The 12,175-nt window shown below is 47.3% G+C and overlaps 1 protein-coding gene across 1 annotated transcript in view; it reads left to right on the forward strand.

Annotated features, from left to right (window-relative positions):
• The window catches only part of dcp1b (decapping mRNA 1B), an 18,609-nt gene extending 10,804 nt beyond the window's left edge, over positions 1-7,805 (forward strand). Inside the window, exons 6-9 of the mRNA XM_076297484.1 lie at positions 13-135; positions 4,724-6,115; positions 6,466-6,651; positions 6,971-7,805. Of these exons, the coding sequence (XP_076153599.1) occupies positions 13-135; positions 4,724-6,115; positions 6,466-6,651; positions 6,971-7,051 (1,782 nt within the window). The 3' untranslated portion in view covers positions 7,052-7,805. The remainder of the gene's footprint in view (positions 1-12; positions 136-4,723; positions 6,116-6,465; positions 6,652-6,970) is intronic.
• The last annotated feature ends 4,370 nt before the right edge of the window (positions 7,806-12,175 follow it).

Here is a 12,175-nt window from a genome sequence, read left to right on the forward strand (position 1 = left end):
CCCGCTCCTCAGGGCAAGGTGAGCTCGGAGCCCTTGGAGATTGGGGGCGGAGGGAGCGTGATCCATGACAACCCGCACCTGGTCAAGCCCATCCCTCTCAAGCCCAGCGAGCGGCAGAGGATGCTGCAGCACCAGGTACGCTGCCCCCACCCCTCACCTTTCACCTCTGACCTTTGACCTTTGTGCTTCTGCCCAACACCACTCCCACGGGTAGCCCCAGATTTGCTGGCATGGCCAAGTAGCACCTTAAGCACAGACGCAAACTGCGTCTTGTGGTGTGTGTGTGTGTGTGTGTGTGTGTGTGTGTGTGTGTGTGTGTGTGTGTGTGTGTGTGTGTGTGTGTGTGTGTGTGTGTGTGTGTGTGTGTGTGTGTGTGTGTGTGTGTGTGTGTGTGTGTGTGTGTGTGTGTGTGAGACTCCAGACAGCTGAGTGGTGGCGGTAGGGTCTGTGTGTGTGTGACCAGACAGCTGAGTGGTGGCGGTAGGGTGTGTGTGTGTGTGTGTGACTCGAGACAGCTGAGCGGTGGCGGTAGGGTGTGTGTGTGACTCGAGACAGCTGAGTGGTGGCGGTAGGGTGTGTGTGTGACTCGAGACAGCTGAGCGGTGGCGTAGGGTAAAATGTGAGTCAAGCACCAGCTCAAGTGCATCTGGTCCTTAGAGTCCTTGAAAGCCACTGAGAACCACTGAAAGCCACTGAACCCTCGCTCTCTTCCTCTCTCTCACTCTCTCTTTCTCTCTCTTCCTCGCTCTCTTCCTCGCTCTCTCACTCTCTCTTTCTCTCTCTTCCTCGCTCTCTTCCTCTCTCTCTCACTCTCTCTTTCTCTCTCTTCCTCTCTCTCTTCCTCGCTCTCTCACTCTCTCTTTCTCTCTCTTCCTCGCTCTCTTCCTCTCTCTCTCACTCTCTCTTTCTCTCTCTTCCTCTCTCTCTTCCTCGCTCTCTCTCTCTCTTTTGCTCTGTCCTTTTCTCTCTCACTGTCTCTCTCTTTCTGGCATGAATGAATAAAGTCATTGTTGCCAAAGCTGCAGGTATAACATGTTGATAATCAACTTTACATTAATATTGGTATAAAGATCAAATTAAAAAATGAAAGGGAAAATAAGTGAAATAAAAGGATAAATGGCAATACAACTCAGAGGACGGTAATAGCTTCAGCAATAGTGCTATACTGTAGAAAAGATAATAGAAAAAAGAAAATAAAACTAATGCAAACCCATATTATATGCTTACACTTACAGACACATCTATCAATCAATTTAAGTTAAATAGCTGAATTATCAAACAAAGTATTTACATGTACACAAAGAAGATTGATCCATCAATATTTATCATCAATATATTCATCCTCTCTCCCTCTCTTTCTTTCTCTCCCCTCTGTCCCTCTCTCTCTCTCTCTCTCTCTCTCTCTCTCTCTCTCTTTCTTTCTCTCTCAATTCAATTCAACAAGCTTTATTGGCTTGAATGTAGATTTTACAGTATTGCCAAAACATTCAATAAAATAATAATAACAATAATAGTAATAATACAAATAATGATCGTAACACCTGGCTGATTAAATGAACAGAAAGAAGGAGACAACACAGAAAATGATGGATGAAATGAATGATTATGTTATTGATCATGGAACATGGGCCTTTCTCTCAGGATGTGCCAGGATTGAATATACTCAGCTGCTAGGTGGACACAACTGTTGTAGGCTATACAACAGTAGGCTATACAACAGTAGCTATGTAACAGTAGGCTATGCAACACTATACAACAGTAGGCTATGCAACAGCAGCTATACAACACTATACAACAGTAGGCTATGCAACAGTAGCTATACAACAGTAGGCTATGCAACAGTAGCTATACAACAGTAGCTATACAACAGTAGGCTATACAACAGTAGCTATGTAACAGTAGGCTATGCAACACTATACAACAGTAGGCTATGCAACAGTAGGCTATGCAACAGCAGCTATACAACACTATACAACAGTAGGCTATGCAACAGTAGCTATACAACAGTAGGCTATGCAACAGTAGCTATACAACAGTAGGCTATACAACAGCAGGCTATACAACAGTAGGCTATGCAACACTATACAACAGTAGGCTATACAACACTATACAACAGTAGGCTATACAACAGTAGGCTATACAACACTATACAACAGTAGGCTATACAACAGTAGGCTATACAACACTATACAACAGCAGGCTATACAACAGTAGCTATACAACACTATACAACAGTAGGCTATACAACAGTAGCTATACAACACTATACAACAGTAGGCTATACAACAGTAGCTATACAACAGTAGGCTATGCAACACTATACAACAGTAGGCTATACAACAGTAGCTATACAACAGTAGGCTATGCAACACTATACAACAGTAGGCTATACAACAGTAGCTATACAACAGTAGGCTATGCAACACTATACAACAGTAGGCTATACAACAGTGGCACAACAGGATCCAACAGGAGCTCTCAGCGGTGGAATGGGGAACTTGCAGAGTTCCTGTCTACCAGGAACAGCAGTATTGAGGAGTATCAGGAGTATTGAAAGGCAATACATTCAATAGCACGGTGCCTCCACTGTAAGATTACTACACTTACCTTCTAGCTTGTGTATAATGTATTCCTACAGAATTTAAATATACAATGAGTAAATAATAATCAGACTAGTGGTAGTGAATGCATACAAATTAATTGCCAATACACCCAGGATATAATGAAATATAATAATACAGAATACAGAATTTATTCTATAAAGATAATAATAAAATGATGACATTTAAAAACAACAAAAACAACTATAAAAACAATAAAAACAAAGTGAATCAAAACCCTGACAAGCAGATGAGCAAGCGACCAATGAAACCAATGAAACCAACCTGACTGGCTAATGTTAACGTTTCCCCCCCTGTAGCTCTCTCTCTCTCTCTCTTTCTCTTTCTCCCACCTCTCCCCCTCTTCTCACTCTCTCTCTCTCTCTTTCTCTTTCTCCCACCTCTCCCCCTCTTCTCACTCTCTCTCTCTCTCTTTATCTTTCTCCCACCTCTCCCCCTCTTCTCACTCTCTCTCTCTCTCTTTCTCTTTCTCCCACCTCTCCCCCTCTTCTCACTCTCTCTCTCTCTCTTTCTCTTTCTCCCACCTCTCCCCCTCTTCTCACTCTCTCTCTCTCTCTTTCTCTTTCTCCCACCTCTCCCCCTCTTCTCACTCTCTCTCTCTCTCTTTATCTTTCTCCCACCTCTCCCCCTCTTCTCACTCTCTCTCTCTCTCTTTCTCTTTCTCCCACCTCTCCCCCTCTTCTCACTCTCTCTCTCTCTCTTTCTCTTTCTCCCACCTCTCCCCCTCTTCTCACTCTCTCTCTCTCTCTCTCTTTATCTTTCTCCCACCTCTCCCCCTCTTCTCACTCTCTCTCTCTCTCTTTATCTTTCTCCCACCTCTCCCCCTCTTCTCACTCTCTCTCTCTCTCTTTATCTTTCTCCCACCTCTCCCCCTCTTCTCTCTCTCTCTCTCTCTCTCTTTCTCTTTCTCCCACCTCTCCCCCTCTTCTCACTCTCTCTCTCTCTCTTTCTCTTTCTCCCACCTCTCCCCCTCTTCTCACTCTCTCTCTCTCTCTCCCTAAATCCATGTTTAAAGAAAACTTAAACATGTATTCTTAAATCTAAATCTAAAGGAAACTTATTTAAAAAAAAAACTGTATCTAAAGTAATTTACGATTTGTAACATCTCTCTCTCTCTTTATCTTTCTCCCACCTCTCTCTCTCTCTTTCTCCCTCTCCTCTCTCTGTCTCTCTCTCTCTTTCTCCCTCTTCTCTCTCTCTCTCTCTGTCCCCTCTCTCGCTTTCTCTTTCTCTCTCTCTCTCTCTCTGGGGGAGTGTTAAAGTGTGTGTTTGGTGGATTGTAGTGTGTGTTTGTTGGGTGCAGTGTGTGGTTGCCGTGGTAATCAGGTGTGATGTGTACATACCCAGCATCCTCTGCTCTGAAGCCTTCTCCCCCGGTGACAAAGTCCAGACCACCTCACGCTCCACATGCTTCTCCTGCAGAGCCCTAAATAAAACCTTTTCTGTGTGTGTGTGTCTGTGTCTCTGTGTGTGTGTGTCTGTGTGTGTGTGCGCCTTTTTTAGTAGCACTGATGACAGAAATGATCAGCTAATCTTTTTGTTTCTCTCCCCACTGTCTTCACTTCTATCTCTCTCTCTCTCTTCCCCTCTCTCTCTCTCTCTTTCTGTCGCTCTGTACTACTCCTGTTCTATTTGTCCCCTCTTCACTTCTCTCTCTCTCCCTCCTTTCTCTCCCTCTCTCACTCTGTTTTTTCTCTATTTCTTCCTCCCCGTCGCCACTCTTCCCTCATTCTATCCCTCTCTCCCTCTTTCTCCTCTTCTCCCGTCCTCCCTCCTTCCATCTCTCCCTCCCTCTCTCTCTCCCTACCTCCTCTCTCTCCCTCCTTCTTTCCCTCCCTCCATCCTTCCATCTCTCTCCCTCCCCCTCTCTCTCTCCCTCCTTCCATCTCTCCCAATCTCTCTCCCTCCCTCCATCCTTCCATCTCTCCCTCTCCCTCCCAATCTCTCTCCCTCCCTCCATCCTTCCATCTCTCCCTCCCTCTCCCCTCTCTCTCTCCCTCCTTCCATCTCTCCCTCTCTCTCCCTCTCTCTCCCCCCTCTCTCTCTCTCTCCCTCCCTCTCTCCCTCCCTCCTTCTTTCCCTCTCCTCCTCTCTCATATCAGGATGGCGACTCTAAGCCCATCTCTCTGGTGTCTCTGTTTGGATCCCAGCCGCCCCCCTCCTTCCCTCAGCCTCACCAGCAGCAGCAGCAGCACACGGGCCCACCGGTCCAGCATCACCACACGGGCCCACTGGTCCAGCAGCAGCACCACACGGGCCCACCGGTCCAGCAGCATCACCACACGGGCCCACCGGTCCAGCAGCAGCACCACACGGGCCCACCGGTCCAGCAGCAGCACACGGGCCCACCGGTCCAGCAGCAGCACACGGGCCCACTGGTCCAGCAGCACCACACGGGCCCACTGGTCCAGCAGCAGCACACGGGCGGTGGATCAGGCAGACCCGGGGCCGGAGGTCGTCCGGCGGTGGTGCGCTCCCTGTCCTACGACGACCCCTCCGCCCAGGCGGTGCCGGTGAGCCCTGGCGGAGGTCCTCTGATGGGCGCGCCCCCCCCACGCCCCCCCTCGTCCTCCAGCGCTGCTGCAGGGGCGCCCCAGCCCTGCGCTGCCATCCAGATGCTGATGAGCGGCCTGCGGGGGGCGCCAGAGATGCAGCTGCTCGCCGACTCGCCCGACAAGCGCGTGTGTGAGAACGGCCTCCAGCGAGGAGGAGGAGACCCGCTCCAGAAACTCTTCCCCAACCCCCTTGCTCTCCATCCTGCCCCGATGCCCCCCTCCTCGTCTGTATCTGCCCCGTGCTACCCCACCGCTCCCCCCCCCACCTTCGTCTCGGGACTCCAGCCGGTACGCCCCATGGACACGCTAACTGGGATCTTCCAGCAGCACCCCCGAATCCAGCAGCACCCCCACTTCAACCAGCACCCCCAAATCCAGCAGCACCCCCACTTCAACCAGCACCCTCAAATGCAACAACAGCCCCACCCTCAAATCCACCAGCACCCTCAAATGCAACAACAGCCCCACCCTCAAATCCACCAGCACCCTCAAATGCAACAACAGCCCCACCCTCAAATCCACCAGCATCCTCAAATGCTTCAGCACCTCCATCACCCCCCTCCTCCCCACCCCCAGCCCCCCCCCACCCAGCCACTCTTCTTCAGCCCCAGCAAGCCCCTGCAGCCCCCCCCACTTCAGCCCCCCCCCCACCCTCTCCAGGTGAGCTCAGGTGTGCTGCCTGCGCAGGTGGGCACAGGTGTGGTGTCCCCTCACGAGCTGCTGCAGCGCCTGCAGCTGGTCCAGCAGGAGCAGAACCAAGAGCAGAACCAAGAGCAGAACCAGAACCAGCACCAGAACCAGAACCAGCACCAGCACCAGGCGTCTGAGTCCATTCGGCCCCCCCTGGCCCCCTGCTTCCACCAGAGCCAGCACCAGGCCCGGTCCACAGAGGCCGACAGCGCCGCCCTGACCGGACCCAGCTCCAGCCAGCACTTCCAGGTGAGACCGCAGGCTGAGGATCACAGGACACACACACACACACACTCACACACAGACACACACACACCACCTGGCAGATAGCACACTTCATACACAGCATACTATCAGAAGAGGTGGTGCAAGCAGGCTAAACTCATTAAAAAGGATGCTACTCAAAAAAACATGATGCACTGTGTGTGTACGTGTGTGTGTGTGTGTGTGTGCGCGCTCGCTCGCATGGTTGTGTGATATTCTGAGCATATTCACCATGCCCCCTCCGCTCCTGTGTGTGTGTGTGTGTGTGTGTGTGTGTGTGCGTGCGTGCGTGCGTGCGTGCGTGTGTGTGTGTGTGTGTGTTGTCTCCTCTGCAGGGTGTCCCGGCCGCAGTGGGCCCCACTCTGCTCATGTCCCCGAGTGTGTTCTCCCAGACCAAACTGCCCCGTGGGGCAGAAGAGCCCAGCTGCCCCCAGACCCCCTGTCTGCCCCCAGCTGCCCCCGAGGAGCCCAGAACCCTGAGCAGGACCCAGCTACAGGCCACGCTCGTCCACCTCCTACAGGTGAGTCTGCTCCACCTTTACACACCTCCTACAGGTGAGTCTGCTCCACCTTTACACACCTCCTACAGGTGAGTCTGCTCCACTCTTACCTGATATAGGTGATTTTACTCTACCTTTGCACAACGCATACAGCGAAATCTACTCCACTCTACTGTCACACACCTCACAGGTGCGCCAAAACCACCTTCTAGAGCATAAACGTGTCGAGAGTGTAAACGTGTCGAGAGAGTAAACGTGTCGAGAGAGTAAACGTGTCCGGAGTGTAAATGTGCACGTTAAGCGCCATTAACCAACCAGCATTTGCTCTTCTCTGTTTCAGAATGACTCCTCTTTCCTGGATGTAATCTATGAGGCGTACGTCTCCAGATTCGCCAAGGACGCCAGCCAACCTCGTTACTGACCCACGAGATGCCCCAAGGCGACGCACCGGACAAACCCAAACCCAAAGCCATGCACTATGCTGACCACATTATGCAAGCCGATGTGTGTGTGTGTGTGTGTTTGAGAGAGAGAGGGAGATAGAGAGGGGAAATGTTTTATTTTTTAAATTTAGTTTTTAAATGATTGGAGTACATGAGAAGGCAAGGCGTTCCTGTAGCATCTCTCTCCAAATGGTGCCCTTTAACTGACAGGGCACTGCACAGGTCAAAATGGCCACAGGCTCCCGTAGCTAAGCAGGTCCTCAGCTCTATGATGCCAAACACCATGATTTCCCTGCGCTAGACTGAGCAGGGCCCCAGCTTGTGTAAGCACTACGATGCTTCCAAAAAGTAGCAGAAGCTATCACATATATACATGCACACACACACACACGCACATAACCACACACTCACGATGAATCCCTCTCAATCTCTCCCGCACTCACCAGTCAGGCTAATTTGATAGAACATGTGTCTCATTTTAGAGAATATGAAAATATTTTGTTACAAAAAGGTTTTAGAATATTTTTTTCTATTTTTCTATGGAACAAATCTTCCTTCTTAACCGTTCTGCCAGGCCCTATGCAACAGCAGCAGCAGTAGCAGTCGGCCGGGTGTGCTTGGAGTAAGGACTGCATGCCTGCAGACAGCAATGTGGACATTTTAAAAGCGACCTAAAGCAATGCTTTTGACCTCTGACCTCTGACTTATTAAAGACCACTGTTAAGCCCTGCACTCCTGATGTCTGCACTTTGTGTGTGTGTGTGTGTCTCACTGGCGCCCCCTGTCAGCTCTGAGTGATGTGTGTGTGTGTGTGTGTCACTGGCACCCCCTGTGAGCTCTGAGTGAGGTGTGTGTGTGTGTGTGTGTTTGTAGTGTCTCTGGTTGTCCTGTTTGGTGGCCACCTCCACAGGTATTGTCTATCTATAACTATATTGTCTATCTATAACGTGTGTATCTAGTCTCTGGTTAAACTTCACTCTCCTCAGTGGCGTCCCCTGTGGTACTGAATGGGATAATGTCTCACTGTACCAGCTCAATGTACACTACTAAGGTGTGTCCTAGTCAGCTCAATGTACACTACTAAGATGTCAGCTCAATGTACACTACTAATGTGTATCCTAGTCAGCTCAATGTTCATTTCTGAAGTGTGTCCTAGTCAGCTCAATGTTCATTACTAAGATGTCAGCTCAATGTACACTACTAAGGTGTGTCCTAGTCAGCTCAATGTTCATTTCTGAAGTGTGTCCTAGTCAGCTCAATGTTCATTACTAAGGTGTCAGCTCGATGTACACTACTAAGGTGTGTCCTAGTACACTACTAAGGTGTCAGCTCAATGTACACTACTAAGGTGTGTCCTAGTCAGCTCAATGTACACTACTAAGGTGTGTCCTAGTCAGCTTAATGTACACTACTAAGGTGTATCCTAGTCAGCTCAATGTACACTACTAAGGTGTATCCTAGTCAGCTCAATGTACACTACTAAGGTGTATCCTAGTCAGCTCAATGTACACTACTAAGGTGTATCCTAGTCAGCTCAATGTTCATTACTAAGATGTCAGCTCGATGTACACTACTAAGGTGTGTCCTAGTCAGCTCGATGTACACTACTAAGGTGTGTCCTAGTCAGCTCGATGTACACTAGTAAGGTGTGTCCTAGTCAGCTCGATGTACACTAGTAAGGTGTGTCCTAGTCGGCTCAAAGACAGAATGAAAGGAGTCTGTTTCCTTTGTCAACGTCATTCTCCTTCTACTGCTCTTCTCCACCTCCTCTTCTCCACCTCCTCCTCTCCACCTCCTCTTCTCCACCTCCTCCTCTTCTCCACCTCCTCTTCTCCACCTCCTCTTCTCCACCTCCTCCTCTTCTCCACCTCCTCTTCTCCACCTCCTCTTCTCCACCTCCTCCTCTTCTCCACCTCCTCTTCTCCACCTCCTCTTCTCCACCTCCTCCTCTTCTCCACCTCCTCTTCTCCACCTCCTCCTCTTCTCCACCTCCTCTTCTCCACCTCCTCCTCTTCTCCACCTCCTCCTCTTCTCCACCTCCTCCTCTTCTCCACCTCCTCTCCACCTCCTCTTCTCCACCTCCTCCTCTTCTCCACCTCCTCCTCCTCTCCACCTCCTCCTCTTCTCCACCTCCTCTTCTCCACCACCAGGGATTAAAGTGAAAAAAAATCGTTTGACTGAACTTTTTTCAGGCCATAAGTCATACGTTGTTCATATCTACCTATAGAGATAGCACCCCTTTTGCGGTCGCGACCTATTGGTTTTTAATGTACAAAAAGATGCAAACAGCAAAGTAAAGGGAGTATTCGCCTTATTCACACGGCGGCCATTGTTTAAACCATAGGTTCTCAAAGTGCAGCCCGGGGGCCAATGGCGGCCCGCGGAAACATTTCTGGCGGCCCGCGATAACATCTGATAACATCTGTAAAACTGTTAAAAATGTACAAATGTACTGTGTGCTTTGAAAAGAATGGATCTTAAAATGATCTGTACTTGAAATGGACTGCAACCTGAACTGTTATATCCCAAATTTGTCTGTTGAGGGTAGAGAACCGCAGGGAATGTGTGTGCATTGCAATTCTTCTTAAGTTTTTCACAAGTTTTGCCAGGTTTAGCCTCAGTTACAGTATGAATTAAAATGTGTTTAATGCAATAAATATAAACTGTAGAGATGCAAACTGGTCATTAAAATGATTACAAATGGGATTTTTTTTTCCAGTTTATTTTTTTCTTTTTCTCCCCCCGCCCCTTTGGCGGCCCTCAGTTCAATGTTGGGTTCCTGAATTGGCCCTCATCAATCAAAACTTTGAGAACCCCTGGTTTAAACCAAAACGAGGCTACAGGGTACACTTACTATATAATTAATGCCACCTACAGGTGAATGCATAGAACATAACAATCCTATGGTTTGTGTACCCTGTAGCCTCGTTTTAGCCACCAATGGCCACCATGTGAATAAGGCGAATTGAGAGTGTTCTTGATTGAGATTGAGTTTTCCTGATGAACAAAAATATATTTTAGTACCATCCCTGACCATTGCTGATTAGCCATTGCGGTTCTTTTCTACTGCAGCAATATTGTAGAAAGGCTTTAACACACTCTTATTTAATTACTTCAGGCCAAAAGTGTTTAAAGGGGAGATTTTTTTCTTGTTAATATGCAATTCAACACCAAGTAAAGCAAGACTTCCCATTTCCTCGTCAAAGTAACGAATCAGAACATTCTAGATATTGTTCATATTTCAATTTGTTGCCTTATCCACATTTAATGAAAACATGGTAATTTTGAGTTTTACAGACAACTCAGTTTTCCAATGAGCAGCAATACTGTGTGTGCTCATGCAGGAGGTCTGCGCATTTGATAACGACAATCAGGAGACGGCGCTTTTGTCTTCAGCAACAGATTATATAAGGTTGACAAGAGGTTGCGATGTGGTGAAGGACAGGTCGTGTTGCGCTATGAAAGAACATGCGTAGCCTACTTTCTAAAAGTAAAAACGGTCAGCCATAGATAAACGTAGCCTACCTCTGTCGTGGTGGCTAGTTGCACCAGGTAGGGAAGATGTCCTGAAGTGCACGAACGTTAACCTTATGGCGGTCTTCTGATTGGTGGCGTGCTAAAACGTTTTCCTATTGCATCCATAAACAATTTTCTTGCAGCGAACCGCGCAAAAGCAAACCCCTGGCACTTTCATTTCTTTACACCATGGCTTGTTAGTTCTCCTCCGTTTCCACAGCTGCCCATCTCCATTTATTTTTTAACTTTTGACACCTGCCTTCCTTTAGCAACAACGCATCCATGACAGCTAGTGGCCTTGCCAAATAGACGCACACAAATCATGACGCTAATATGCGAGGTTCTGGTAGGCCTACTGGTTATGGTTTTGCGCTATAAATTAATAATATTTTATAGAAAAGTTTTAAGTTGACTATTTTAATTGCATGGTTATTTTTTGTCAACATACACTGACAACCTACTGTCGTTAAAAGTGAGGCCTAAGCAAAATAGGCTAAGGCTGTCTGTGCGTCACAAACACGACTGACCCCCTTACTCGACAGTTCGCGATGATGACAATATTATTATTATTTTATGTTAACACGCCCGGTCAAAACCTTCCGTCGCAAATTGTGAAAAACATTGTTGTCATAACAGACGGGATAATAAATTGCATAGGCTACGGTTTATATTGCGTCGCTTTACACATAATGTTAGTTGCATTGATTAAAAACTGTAACAATAATAGTAGCCTACGGGTGGCATAGCAGGCTATCTGTTCAAGTCATAGGTGACATCCAAAATGAATGACCTCCCCTGACAAGAGTTCGCGATAGTAAGAAATTGTCTACATTGATGCACGGAAAGAACACAGCCTACGCTTCTCATATCCAAAAAAGTTAAACGGATTGGCCAATTTGGGCATAAGTGTGACATAAGGTACTAATGCATTTTTCTTGCATAAATTGATAGTTTAGGGGGTGTAGACTCAGAATCTGACGGGTGCCGCTCCGGCACCCTTGAGCATTTTCTTTAAAATGGCATCAGCTGCCACACCCCTTTTTTTGATCATAGAAAATTTTGCTTTGACCATAATAAAATAGAAAAAAATAGTTTAGGTCCCTTCAGAGAACAAAATACCTTTTGCAAAGTGACCTTTAAAGGTCAAATTAGGTTCCTTTTTGCTGCATAATAGCTTATACCTCTGAATCGTGTCATGTTTGGTATTAAATTAAATAAATTATGGAACTGCCATGTAGCTTAATACATACATGAATACAATCATTCAATAGTAATTCATTTTAATATGAATTATAGCAAGTCTGATGTACCCTAGTTCACTAACTATCGGGTTAGCTAGCACGTTAGCTTTAATTTCCCTTGAATCAGTCGCTGAATTTCAGACAGCAATGTTGTGAGGTACTTCCCAGGTAGTTAGTACATTAATTATAACTGTCCTTGGATTTCCCCCCAGAATTACAGACAAAAATATTTTTCATCCTAACATTTTTTTAATGCTTTAAAAACAGACACCACAATCCAGGATTGATACAAACTAGTCTGAGTTATGAGGTACTTGCCAGTTAGTCAGAACATTAGCTATAATA

The sequence above is a fragment of the Alosa pseudoharengus genome, unplaced genomic scaffold, assembly GCF_046254945.1.
Source record: "Alosa pseudoharengus isolate Yale_2024_CS ecotype anadromous, Long Island Sound unplaced genomic scaffold, YU_APseudo_1.1 YU_APseudo_1.1_scf_20, whole genome shotgun sequence".
In the NCBI taxonomy this organism is placed as follows: Eukaryota; Metazoa; Chordata; class Actinopteri; order Clupeiformes; family Clupeidae; genus Alosa; species Alosa pseudoharengus.